General features: G+C 38.2%; 1 protein-coding gene and 1 long non-coding RNA gene across 15 annotated transcripts in view; one reads left to right on the plus strand and one right to left on the minus strand.

Annotated features, from left to right (window-relative positions):
* MRTFB (myocardin related transcription factor B) overlaps window positions 1-14,563 on the plus strand; it is a 281,630-nt gene that overhangs the window by 238,006 nt on the left and 29,061 nt on the right. For all 14 annotated transcript variants that reach the window (XM_033428767.2, XM_049699597.1, XM_049699601.1 and 11 more), the window contains one exon: window positions 14,291-14,425. In XM_033428767.2, the coding sequence (XP_033284658.1) occupies window positions 14,291-14,425 (135 nt within the window). The remainder of the gene's footprint in view (window positions 1-14,290; window positions 14,426-14,563) is intronic.
* Window positions 1-14,563, minus strand: part of LOC117201478 (uncharacterized) — a 77,451-nt gene that overhangs the window by 2,111 nt on the left and 60,777 nt on the right. Inside the window, exon 5 of the long non-coding RNA XR_004483505.2 lies at window positions 11,586-11,648. This is a non-coding gene — a long non-coding RNA (uncharacterized LOC117201478). The remainder of the gene's footprint in view (window positions 1-11,585; window positions 11,649-14,563) is intronic.

The raw sequence follows: 14,563 nt of genomic DNA on the forward strand, positions 1-14,563 counted from the left end.
CAGAACACTTTCATCTTCCCCAAAAGAAGCCCATACCCCTCAGCAGTCACTCCCTGTTAGCTCCTCCACTCAGCCCTAAGCAACCAGGAGTCCACTTTCTGTCTCTGGATTTACCTATTCTGGATATTTTATATAAATGGAATCATACAATATCTGGCCTTTTGTGACTGGCTTCTTTCACTTAGTGTAATGCTTTTAAGGTTCATCCATGTTGTAGCATGTATCAGTACATCATCCCTTGTTATGGCTGAGTAATATTCCATTGTGTTGATATACCACATTTTGTTTATTCATCAGCTAGTGAACATTTGCTATTATGAATAATGGTGCTATGAACACTTGTGTACATGTTTTTATGTGGACATATGTTTTCACTTCTCTTGGGTATATACCTTGGAGTGGAATTGCTGTGTCATATGGTAACTGTATGTGTTCCTTGCTTTTATACCTCAGTATTTAATTGAACCAATACACTGTATCTCTTTTAACCAGTTACCTGTTATTGGTTACCTAGAGTTGTTTCCTGTTCTTCATTCTTAAACACATAAGTGCCCCTGTTGTATTCTCACATTCTTGCTACATGCTGGTTTTTTAATACATATATTGTTGGGCATTTGTCTAATATTTCTTTGAATAATTACTAGATAATGAAATGGATTTCAATCTTTTGTTAAGCAAAAGGTAGGCACTCAACTGCCTTCCAGGAAAGTAATACAGTCTTTATTCCACTATCACTATGTCTTTATCACAAGTAGGTAATATCATTACTTTAAACCTTGCACACTGGAGATTTGAATGTTTTAAATGGCCCCTTGATTTTGGTTAGATTGAATTCATTTGTTCAACAAATATTTATGAAGCACCTATTATGTGTCAGAAACTTAGAATCTAGTGCATGCAAAAGATCTAATATTTTTTGATAATTGCATTGGAAATTTACATTTCTTATTTTTCAGTGAGTGTTAGTGTTTCTTTTGGTTTTATAAGAACTCTGTGCTGCACATAATCTGTTGTTTTTTCTCTCTTTATGGTGTTTCTACCTTACTGAAATTTTAATAGTATTTAGTTATATTAAAGCCAAAACTATTGAACTACTTAACGGGATTGGTCAAGTTCAGTAGAAAATGTTCTTGTTAAAGCCCAGCATCATAGAATTTTTGAATTGGAAAGGAATTTAGCAATTATCTGCCTTATTAACCCTTTCACGGGGGGAGGCCTGGGTTCAGAGAAATATGGAAGTTTGGGGATTAAAAATGTTTGCACATTTTCTTATGGCATTTCTTCTCATTCATGAATATCTATTTGTTGGGGACTGTGTCTTTCAGCATTATCTTCTTCATTGCACTTATCACCATGATCTGAAATGGGGGGCGGGGGAGGGGGAGTTATCTTTAACCTAGCACAGGGCCTGGTACAGAAAGAGTGCTCAATAAATGTTGAACTGCATTCAGCACCATGAGTGCTGACGCCAGCTTGTAGAAGCAGTGTTTTTGTTCTCTCATTTGCGAGTAGAGCCTCTCCCTCTTGGAGTCACAAGAGGTAGTGTGGGTAGCTACACTTCATATTCTGCTGTCAGAGTTTACAGGGCAAGTGTGACTGGCCCCTCAGCTTCGCTGGAACCTGGCCTGGAGGAAGGATGAGGGTCAGCGACCAGCCCATGGTCTGAGGTCTAAGCAGGCAGGAACAGAGAGAAGGGAGACCAGCCCCTACTGTTCTCACCATATTTGCTGCACCCTGGTTTTGAGCTTTAAAAATAGGGCTAGGGCTTCCCTGGTGTCGCAGTGGTTGAGAGTCCGCCTGCCGATGCAGGGGACACGGGTTCGTGCCCTGGTCTGGGGAGATCCCACATGCTGCGGAGCAGCTAGGCCCGTGAGCCATGGTCGCTGAGCCTGCGCGTCCGGAGCCTGTGCTCCGCAACGGGAGAGGCCACAGCAGTGAGAGGCCCGCATACCGCAAAAAAAAAAAGGGGGGGGGCTAAAAAGAATGTCAAATATGTAAGTACATACCATTAGAAAACAGTTCTACTTATCCATTTGGGTTGTTTGTTCTGTTTCTGTCTGAGTAGGTCAGGACATCTTAGCATGGCCTTAGCTTTTTAGTAATAGAGAATTTTTGTCACCTCAGCCATCTACCTGGTAATGGCTTCATGACAGTTCCACCTGTGTAAGAGACTATCATTCTCCTTTTCCCTGCATTGCTTGTACTATTACGTTCTTAGCTTTGGTCTTGAAACTTGGTCTCCAGCTAAGTTTATAAGTGAGAAACTTTAACCGGAGGCTGTCCCACCCAGTGGGCTGACATTCCAGAATTCCTTGAAGGAAAAAAGGAATAGCAGTGTTTCTTGAAGAATAAATACAGCCTATTTATTGCCAGTGCAGCACACACTAAGCCTCAGGTCATTCATGAACTTAAACATTAGTTTTTATAACACTCTTCAGTGTTGCTGCAATGCCAGTTCTGCCTGTTACACACAGACCATTAATAGTCTGCTTTTTATCTGTCAATAGTGCCTTTGGGAAAAGACCCACTGTAGAGAATGGTGCACTCCCTACTTACACGTTCAAGTAAAAGAACCTAGAATCAGGGCTGGCTTACTGCACCTTTACCCATTACACATTTCCTGCACCGTATATCTTGAAACCTTCTTAAATTGTGTCCTTTATAAAATTCCTTTTGATTGTGTCTTAGTATTTATAAGTAAGGACTCTGACAAAGATTCTTAATATTATATTTGTGCAATTAAAAAAGCATCTCCATGTTAACTGTGCTATATTGATGTCAGATCGCAAGTGTGTTATTTGTTTTGTTTCTGTTTTCTTTTCTTTTTTTTTTTTTTTTTTTGCGGTATGCGGGCCTCTCACTGTTGTGGCCTCTCCCGTTGCGGAGCACAGGCTCCGGATGAGCAGGCTCAGTGGTCATGGCTCATGGGCCCAGCCGCTCCGCAGCATGTGGGATCTTCCCGGACCAGGGCACGAACCCGTGTCCTCTGCATCGGCAGGCGGACTCTCAACCACTGCGCCACCAGGGAAGCCCTGTTTTGGCAAATTTTATACTTTAATTATATTCACTGTTATCTAGTGTTTGTCCAGGCACCTCATTTGATATATATGTAAAATATATTTATCTCCCTAAATATAATTACTTTCACAATTTCTGGTTTAAGGGAAAGTACCTGAAAAGATTCCTTCTCATTGGACATCAAGTTTACAGAGGGAAGGGACAGCCCCTCATTTTAAAAGAGCAACATAAACATCTTCTGTTTTGGGTGTTCTTTGATATTCTTAGTTTTTAATCTTTAAAATGGAAACTCAGTATACGAGTTTGATGGTGAATTTAGTTACTGTAGACCAGTGTTCCTCAAACTGCCTGTAGTGAAGGAATAATATGTTTGTTTTGTTTTGTTTTGTTTAAATCACCCGTAACTCCTCTTACAAACTTTCCTAAGTATACGTATATTTTTTTTATTTTTACAATTTGAAATTCTGCTGTAAACACTACTAAACTGTATTCTCAACATATCGCGAACTTGGCTGTATGTTAATCATATTCTTGAATCATTTTCTTTTTTTTTAAATTTATTTTATTTATATTTGGCTGCGTTGGGTCTTTGTGGCTGCATGCAGGCTTTCTCTAGTTGCGTTGAGCAGGGTCTGCTCTTCATTGCAGTGCACGGGCTTCTCATTGCGGTGGCTTCTCTTGTTGCGGAGCATGGGCTCTAGGCACAAGGGCTTCAGTAGTTGTGGGGCACAGGCTCAGTAGTTGGTGGCTCGCGGGCTGTAGAGCACAGGCTCAGTAGTTGTGGCGCACGGGCTGAGTTGCTCTGCGGCCTGTGGGATATTCCTGGACCAGGGATCGAACTCATGTCCCCTGCACTGGCAGGCAGATTCATAACCACTGTGCTACCAGGGAAGTCCCAATATGTTTGTTTTTTTATATAGTTTAATTTCCAATGCATTGTGGACTAATCCTCTTTAAAATAAAATAAAAGTAGTGAGATGACATCAAATTTCCTAAGACTTCCTGTCCTTGTCACTGGCAGGTAACAAAGGTCCACAGACCACACTTTTGAGTGGCTCTGACATAAATTTCACTTTGCTTCTTGTTTACTTGAACCAAGTTTTTTCATATGGTTATTCATCATCATTTTATGCTGTGCATTTAATCCTATGGCTTAAACACATTTTTCTAATTTTCCTGTTCAATTATTTTCCTACTTGGCTTACTGTAATGTTCAAGACCAATTCAGGGAATTTCTTCTAGGTTCTTTAAAAGTTATACTTAAAGATAATTAGTTGGGAGAAAATTAGGCTCAAGATTTCCATATGCCTTGCTGTATTCCAAAATGTCTTATGACATATAGTCTCCTTAATTCTTTTTCAGAACACACGGATAGATACCAGAAGTTTAAGTCCTACAGGAAAGTGTTCAAATAAAGGAAACATTCCCTACCAAAAAAAAAAAATTTTAACACATAATATCTAGGCAAGAAACAGATTTTTCAGGCACTTGTTTTACAATCCCAGTGCTAAAAAGCTAATGACCTCACAATGTGAACAGTGTAATACACGACCACGACCTTCCTTCAAAATGTAAATTCTTTGAAATATCTATTATTTCTTTGTGGTCTGTAAGAGACTAAAACTGCTTTTCCTTGGACTTTCCTCTCGTCTTTTCAATTCTGATCAAAGTACAGCTGGAAAGGAATTTGCCAAAATATTAATGAAACACACATCACATATTGGAGCTCAATTTATTTTTATGCTGAAGCAACTCTTGAACAATGCAAAGCTGTAGAAAATTAAAACTAGCAAGCCACACATGGGTACCACAAGCTGTGACACTGGTCCTTTTAATCTGAGGACTTTTTTTCTCTCAATGATTTCTTAAGTCATTTAATTAATCATTTATTATAAACACCCAAATGTTTAACTGTAAGTATGATCTGACAGGATCTGTGTTCAAATTCAAAGTAGTGCTGAAAGCAACTTCTTGGACACTTACTCTGTGTATTTTCAGGAAGACAAGCTTAGGAGAATTTGGCAAACTATTTTTTACCATTGTTTCAAGTAACTTTCAGGTAGATGACCTTTTGCCAAATAATAGAGAAATTTTAGGTTTAAGTTAACAAAGAGAATAAGCAAGGTCTAATATGTAAGCCGTGTACATATATACTAAATAATCAAAATTAGACTTTTATTACAAACACTTATCAGTAAAGTCCTGAATAGGATATCAAAGATATTGACTGTAATTCCTATGATTACCCCTTCAGTTATGCTTTTTATAACTTATATATCAAGAGGAGTCTGCCACTATTAATAGATTTTTGAGCTGGTTTTCAACATTAACTGTGAAACTGTGTTCCATCCCAATTCTTAACTCAGTTCTCCTGTGACCAACAGAAAAGTGCCTAAAATGGTGCATTATGCAGAATAGCCCTTTCCTATTTATTTATTAATAAATAAATCTTTATTGAATATAACTGAGATGATGATAAATAATGGCCAACATCTGCTGGCCATTACACTTACTTCAGTGTTGTTCAGGCACTGAACGACTTACTTTATATATATTATCTGGGGGCAGATATCATGAAAAAGCATCTGTCTGGCCTGCAGGGGATTTGAACTAATGACTTTGTTCTTATTAGGCCAACAGTGTGAGATTCTTCTTAAGACTATTTTCCAGAACATCATCCTGTTTCATCCTGTTATGACTCATAGTGACAACTGGTATTTGTATTACCCAAGAAATAACATACATAACATTTTTTTCTCTACTATATAGTCTACTCAAGTAACATCATTCACTTACCAAAAATGAATAACAGTAATTTTAATATTTATTATGCTTCCACATTCTGGCCCCTAATGGTCACTTTAACTGTGAATCACAGCATGGTCACACAAAGGTTGTAATAGACATTCTACATGATTCTGGAGAATGTAATAAATAATATGTGACAACTTTATAAAGAGGACTGTATTTAATTAAATAAGGTGGACTTTGGCTCTAGGTTTTCCAAAGTTGATCCTAAAGTATTAATGAAATTTTTATGTTATGAAGTTACCACCAAAAGTAACAAATTCATTAATGATTAGAGTAGTTGGTGATACTCTGACTAATCACCCTTCTGCTGTGTGGAATTATTTTAATAGTTGTAGTATTGGTTATAATTGAACTATTAAAAATTAGAGGTACTAAATAAATAGGCTCACATTGCGATTTTTGTGCATGTATTTGCATATTTAACAGTGTCTCACTATATAAGATACTGCACATCAACAATACAGCAGAATAGGAAGGTCCAGGCCCTCATTCTCTCACAGAAGCATTAAATAAACTACAGACTGACTAAAATAAATTTATAAGAGCTCTGAAAACCAGTCAGATATCTACACCAACCAAACACCCAATCAAGAAAAAGCCACATTCAAAAATGTAGAAAATGTCATGGTGTTTTCACTCACCCTTGCCCACACCCTTCCCAGCATGGCATAGTCAGAGGAAGTGGCCCAATACCCAGTTCCCTCCCTCAGGATGGAAGGAGTAGAGCAGAATTTGTTTGCAATATTCTGGCCTGTTGTGGGCTGGCCAAGGGACTAGTGTCTGACTTGTTTGACTCAGAACTCAGACGGGGGAAATTGCATAGTTTGGATCTCAGGCTAGCAGAAGCTGTAGAAGGTAGTGGCAGGAGCCACATCATGTGAAAATTGTAGAGGAACTGCAGACCCAGACACCTGAGGGCAGTAGATTGCAGGCCAAAGAATGCAGCAGAACTCTTTAAGGCCCTGAGAAGAAGCTAGGGTGAGACTCTGGGAAATTAAGACATTTAAAAGCAGGCATGCATGAGGGGAAACTTCTTTTAAATTTAATAAACAGAACCAAGCAATAAAACCATGCACTTAGGCCCAGACAGGACATATGCTCTGAAAAGACTTGACAAAACCTTAAGCCTCCACCTGGAGTTAATCCCAAGGCCCAGAGGCCCATAAAATTAGTGAAGGTCTTCAACAACAGTCTGCAAAGATTGTGAGAGGTGGATGTTCCTTCACATGCCCAATTTTAAACCAAAGATACAACACCCCACCACCACCAAAAAACAAAAAGGCATACAAAAAACAGGAAAATACGGCCCATTCGAAGCAACAAAATAACCTCCAGAAACTATCCCTGAAGAAACACACACATCAGACTTCCTAAACAAAGACTTTAACTGTCTTAAATATGCTCAAAAAGCTAAAGGACAACACAAGCAATGAACTAAAGGAAATCAGGGAAACAATATATGAACAAAATGAGAATATCAACAGAAATTATTGTGTTTTTTTATTATGGAGCTGAAAAATACACTAACTGAATTGCAAAATCCATTAGAGGGTTTCAACAGCAGACTCAGACAGCAAAAAATATCAGCAAACTTGAAGACAGGTCATTTGAAATTATTGAGTCTGAGGACAAAAAGAATGAAGAAAAGTGAACAGAGTCTAAGAGACTTATGGGATGCCATCAAGCAGATCAGTATGGGCATTATGGGAGTCCGAGAGGAGAAGAGAGAGAAAGGGGCAGAGAAATGAATTAAAGAAATAATGACCCAAAGTTTTGCAAATTTGGGGCAAGACATGGATATACAAATCCAAGAAGCTCAATGAATGCCAAAGAGAATAAACTCAAAGAGATCCACACTGAGACACATAAAAATCAAATTGTCAAAAGTCAAAGACAGAGAGAATCTTGAAAGCAGCAAGGAAAGTCACTTATCGCATATAAGAGGAAATCTCCCAGTAAGAATATCAGTGGATTTCTCAGCAGAAACACTGCAGGCCAGAAGACATATTGTGATGATATATCTAAGTGCTGAAAGAAAAAACTGTCAACCAAGAATTCTATATCCAGCAGAACTGTCCTTCAAAAATGAGGGAGAAATTAAAACAACAAAGCCAGACAAAAATCAAAGGAGTTCATTATCATTAGACCTGCCCTGTAAGAAATGCTAGAGAGCCCTTAAGTTGAAATGAAAGGATGCTAGACAATAACTCAAAGCCATTCAGAAATATAAAGTCCTCTGGTAAAGGTAAATACATCGACAAATATAAGGAATGGTATTATTGTAATTTTGGTGTATAACTCCACTTTTTATTTTCTACAGGATTTAAGTAACAAATGCACAAAAATTATAAATCTATGTTAATGGCTACATGATATATAATGATGTAATTAGTGACATAATATAAAGTGGGGAGACATAACTGTAAAGTAGTTCTTGTAAATAACTGAAGCTGGTGTCAATATAAGTTAGATGTCATAGCTTTAGGATGTTATGTGTAATCCCCATGGTAACAACAAAGAAAATATCTATAGAATGTACACAAAGGAAATGAGAAAGGAATCACTACAAAAAATCAACTAAACACATAAATGGAAAGACATCTCACACTCACGGATTAGAAGACTTAATATTGTGGTGATGTCAGTACTACCCAAAAGCAATATACAGATTCGGTACAAATTCCTATCAAAATCCCAAGGACAATTTTTTGCAGAAGTGGAAAAATTTATTCTAAAATTCATATGGAATCTCAAGAGACCCCAAATAAGTCAAAACAGTCTTGAAAAAGAATAAAGTTGGAGGTCTCATACTTCCTGATTTCAAACTTACTACAAAGCTACAGCAATCAAAACAGTGTGGTTCTGGCATGAAGACAGACATATAGACCAATGGAATAGAATAAAGAACCCAGAAATAAATCTTCACATACATGGTCAAATGATTTTAGACACAGTGTCAAGGTTACTCAGTAGAAACAGGACAGTCTTTTCAACAAATGGTGTTAAGAAAATTGGATGTCCACAGGCAAAAGAATGAAGTTGGATCCTTACCTAACACCATATATGAAGATTAACTCAAAATGGACAAAGACCTAAACATAAGAGTTAGAATTATAAAACTCTTAGGGAAAAAACATAGGGGAAATCCTCATGACATTGGATTTGGCAATGCTCTCTTAGATATGACACCAGGAAACAAAAGAAAAATAGATAATTAGGCTTCATCAAAATCAAAAACTGTGCAGGACTTCCCTGGTGGCACAGTGGTTAAGAATCCATCTGCCAACGCAGGGGACACGGGTTCGAGCCCTGGTCCGGGAAGATCCCACATGCTGCGGAGCATCTAAGCCCATGTGCCACAACCATTGAGCCTGTGCTCTAGAGCCCGTGAGCCACAACAACTGAGCCCGTGTGCTGCAGCTACTGAAGCCCGCGTGCCTAGAGCCCGTGCTCCGCAACAAGAGAAGCCACTGCAATAAGAAGCCTGTGCACCACAACAAAGAGCAGCCCCCACTTGCCGCAGCTAGAGAAAGCCTGCACCCAGCAACGAAGACCCAATGCAGCCAAAAATAATTAATTAATTAATTAAAAACTGCATCAAAGCACACTATCAACTGAGTGAAAAGCAACCCACAGAATGGGAGAAAATACTGGCAAATCATGTATCTGATAAGGGGCTAATATCCAGAATATATAAAGAACTCCCACAAATCAACAACAAAAACTATAAATAACCTGATTTTAAAATGGGCTAAGGACTTTAACAGACATTTCTTCAAAGAGGATATATAAAGACCAACAAGCATATGAAATGATGCTCAACATCACTAATCACTAGAGAAATGCAAATCAAAACCACAATGAGATATCACCTCATACCGTTAGAATATCAAAAAGAACAGAAATTAAGTTCTCAGCAAGGATCTGGAAAAATTGGAACCCCTGTGCACTGTTGGTGGAATTGTGAAATAAATGGTGCAAACGGCTATGGAAAATGGTATGGCAGTTCCTCAAAAAGTTAAAAATAGAATTACCATAAGATCCAACAATTCCACTTCTGGGTTTATGGCCAGAAGAACTGAAAGCAGGGACTTGAACAGCAATTTGTACACCCATGCTTATAGCAGCATTATTTACTATTTGGCTATTATTTAATAGCTAAAAGGTAGAAGTAACCCATGTGTCCATTGACAAATGAATGGATAAACAAAATGTGGTTCACATGCAGCAGAGTATTATTCAGCCTTAAAAAGAAGGGAACTCTGACACAAGCTACAACATGGATGAACCTTGAGGACATTATGCTAAGTGAAATAAGCCAGTCACAGAAAGAAAAATGTATGATTCCACTTATATTAGATACCGAGAGTAGTTAAATTAATAGATACAGGGAGTAGATGGTGGTTGTCAGGGGCTGTGGGGAGGGGAGAATGGAATATTGTTGTTTAGTGAGCACAGAGTTTCAGTTTGGGGTGATGAAGAAGTTCTGGAAACGGATAGTGGTAATGGTTGCAGAACAACGTGGATGTACGTAATGACATACAGTTATACACTTTAAAATGGTTTGGTAAATTTTATGTTATGTACATTTTACCACACTTTTTAAAAATAATCGATTTTTTAAAATGAGGGATACATGAAGGCTCAGTACTAATCAGGTATTCAAGTACCAACTAAAAGTCCACTAGCTATTGTGCCAGTGGTGCTGCGTGGCATGTGGAACTTCCCTGACCAGGGATCAAACCTGTACCCCCTGCATTGGAAGCACAGTCTTTTTTTTTTTTTTTTTTAACTTTTAAATTTATATTGGAGTATAGCCGATAAGCAATGTTGTGATAGTTTCAGGTGCATAGCAAAGCGACTCAGCCATATGTATACATGTATACATTCTCCCCCAGACTCCCCTCCTATCCAGGCTGCCACGTAACATTGAGCAGAGTTCCCTGTGCTATACAGTAGGTCCTTGTTGGTTATCCTTTTTAAATATAGCAGTGTGTACATGTCAATCCCAAACTCCCTAACTATCCCTTCCCTTCACCCTTCCCCCCCAGTAACCTTAAGTTCATTCTCTAAGTTTGTGAGTCCATTTCTCTTTTGTAAATACGTTCATTTGTATCATTTCTTTTTAGATTCCCCATTTAAGTGATATCATATGGTATTTGTCTTTCTCTGTCTTACTTCACCCAGTATGACAATCTCTAGGTCCATCCATGTTGCTGCAAATGGCATTATTTCATTCCTTTTTTATGACTGAGTAATATTGCATTGTATATGTATACTAGATCTTTTTTATCCATTCCTCTGTTGATGGGAAGTGCAGAGTCTTAACCACTGAACCACAGGGAAGTCTGTGTCAGTAGATTTCAATGTTCAGCTACTTGTTCTATAAATGAAACACTTAAACTTATAACTATATATTACAGAAACAAGGGGTAATGCTAGGTGATATGTTTTAACAAAGCTAGAGTTTTACGTAAAATATCCATCCACTAAATATACAAAGCATATGTTTCTGATTTGTATTCAACTCATTCATTTTATTTGAGGATTGGAATATGGAAATATTTAAAGAATAACTGCATCTTGAATTTCTAATTTGCATTCTGCCATCTTAATTAAGATCTCTGCTACATCCTAAATTAAAAACACATTTATTGTAGATTTGAAATCTATAGTACAAAAAAGTTTTGTTTTTAAATAGCTAGTTTCTATCCCTCTAGACTGCATAAAGGAATTCTAATAAAAAAGGAACTTACCAGAGAAGAATGATTGGTCTTTGGCAAATGTATCATCTTTTCAGAAGGAGCCAGTGCAGATACCTGAAATATTATAAAACTCTAATCAGCTTAAACATTTGCTCTTTTTTCTTTTGTAGCAGAACTTTTCCATAGTAATTTCTAATAAGAGAAAGATCAGTCTTTAAAATTTGAAGTGCTTTCTTTTGAGTTTTATTTAAAGCATAAATATCCACTGGTAAACAACAAAGTTTTCCTGACATTTCCTTTCATGGTGTTATGATGACAAAGAACCGTCGTCATGAGACGAAGTTATGATGAGAACAGTGTATCAGAGCCAGTAAAACAAAGCACAGTTTTAAGCTTTTTTGTTTCTTTGGAGAAAAGATCATTTTGAGATTAAATTTTGATAGTCCATAAGGTGAATTTAGATCTTGGTGTCAATTTAAACATATTTAAAGGACTCTTTTAAGATTTTAACATATTGCTCAACTTACTGTGGAACAAAATAAGTGTAGTATCCTCTATGCCTTGGATATTCTTGTGGTCCTTTTTGGAATACTATCATTTCAACAACATTACTATTTAGACTTTGCGGGTAATTCTAGCCACTAGAATTCTAACATTTAGATATGATCCAAGATTGGGGCGGGGGCAGGGGGCGGTCCTTTCTAAGGCATATAAAAAAGACCAGCAAAATGTAAAGAAGCGTTTAGATATTTCTCCCTTTTTAACCAGAATTTATCTTCAGATTAGGTAAAGTTAACAATCAGTGTATCTCAGTTGAGCTATTCTTGTATTATGCTGAAGTCTGTGGTTTTCTGGGTAGCAGAGTCACACTAAAATACCAAAGAAGCTAATAAGATGGGAGTATTAGTAATCAAGGTTGAAGTCAGTTAGGCAAAGTCTAGAAATACAGGCCAAACGCTTTCATAGATATTACAACTGATACCACATTCACGTACCTGGGTTATTTTTCAGATTATTAAGACTGCTCTCCAATAAATCATTACTATCATTATCAGTCAGCAGGGGCTGGGCTGGTAAAAATAGCTTGCCAGGTTAGTAGAATTTATTTGCAAGGAAATATATACATATCTATATTTCAGAATTCAAATATCTGGTTCTACTTCACATGCCAACTATTTAATAGCCAAAGAATGTTCTTCCCCTGCGTGAAAACTGACCCAGAGATAAGTATCCTTGTTTCCAAAAAAAGTACAAAGTGAAAGGAAAACAAATAACATAAAACCATATCCCTTAAAGCAGGGATCAGCTGGCCGTCATCGTTCACTGCACATCTCGGAGGTTCACTGAGGAGCTGGCTGTCTCGGGGCTGTTTGGGGACAGAAGTCACCTTGGAACATAGGTGTCAAGACTCGTGGAGGAGTTCCTTCATTTCTGTTTGAAAATGAAATTGCCATCTTTAAAAAGTCAAGTCTTTTGTACCATCAGCACTTACTAACAGTTACTTAAAATTGAAATCAGTGGCAAAATGAAAACAAAGCTCAGGGAGAGAGGCGACATGGGCATGGACAGTCAACTGCACCCACACACATCTCCCAGGCTCAGCGGGGCCAGAGGGCGTGACCCAGCGTGAGTAACGCCACCAGGAATTTCCATTCACCCATTAAACAAATATTTATTAAGTAACTAGTACGTGCCAAGCATCATATTTCTTGCTGCTAATAGCCCTCTGAGTTTTCAGGTCATTTATTTTAAGGAGGGAAAATACAGTTTGCTATTTTTTAAACCCAAATGCTTCAACAAGAGAACCGATTTTGATTATTATAATGAATTGGACAGTTGTTCGGGGAAGTGGAAATGATAAAGCCATTTTCCTTTAAGATAAGGCTGTTGGGTCCAAGTAGCAATCAGTGCAACGTTTAACTGATCTATTAGAATAGTACTGTCTCTTTCCAGTGAGTGAATACTTAAAATCTACTTAAAGAAGATTGCTCGTGGGAATAGTCTGTTGGGTTGTTGATGCTTCCTTTATTAATATATGACCCCACGTTGAGATTCAGTAATTGCTTATTTTGGCCTAGGCAACGAATTCCCTTCTTGCTTTAAGTGTGAGGGGACTGTCAATGCATAGGTCAATCCTATCAATATATTCTTCAGGTTTTCTCCTGCTGCAAGAAATGGAGGGCGATGGGATGGTTGACAAGAGTGCTGGTCAGGTTTGGAGATGGGAGCAGAAGCTGTAAAGCACATTGAAGGACACATGCGTGGAGTGGGCCTCCAGGAAGTGGAAGCTTTCTTACCAGAGGCTTCCTGACGGTGGATCTGGGGTGTGGTCGAAGGGATTCATAGACTAAATATCATATCTGAATTAGCCCGGATTAGTGTGACCTATAGGGCAAGAAAACCTTTCAAGTACCATGTACTGTTTTGATCATTTTTACAGGAGTCTTGGACTTTTTTTCTGCCAAAAAAGGACAGTTCTGGCCATATTTCTGAGAAAACACTAGAGTTTTGTCAATCTAGCCTTATTTAGCTTTAGCTTTTCATTGCTATCGGGGCAAAGACTAAATCATTGGCTCGACGGATGTAAAGCATGTTATTCCACCATCTGGGTTTCAGACATGACACTATATTTTTCTTTTGTTTCTTTTCTAGTGGACTTTTTAAAAAATGAGGTCATCCCCCCTTATAATTTTGGTTTTTCTCTTCTCACTGTCATTGATTTCACAGACTTGTCCCCTTTCTGCCTTTTCCACCAGTTTACTTCAGTGTCCCCAGCAGTTCCTGAATTCTTGAAAACGCCTACTGCAGACCAGCCCCCCACACGGTCCACAGCGCCTGTCCTCCCCACCAACACCGTGTCCTCAGCAAAGCCTGGGCCAGCACTGGTGAAGGTGAGTACCCTGCATGCACGCTGCTTTGAGCGTCTTTACCTTCAACTGTGGTGTGTGGCCCTGAGCACAGAGGACAAAGGCTGTGTCCACGTTGCCCGGCCTGCCTTTTAGCCTGAAGCCTTGAAAACAAAACCACAG

The sequence above is a fragment of the Orcinus orca genome, chromosome 16 (assembly GCF_937001465.1).
Source record: "Orcinus orca chromosome 16, mOrcOrc1.1, whole genome shotgun sequence".
Classification (NCBI taxonomy): Eukaryota; Metazoa; Chordata; class Mammalia; order Artiodactyla; family Delphinidae; genus Orcinus; species Orcinus orca.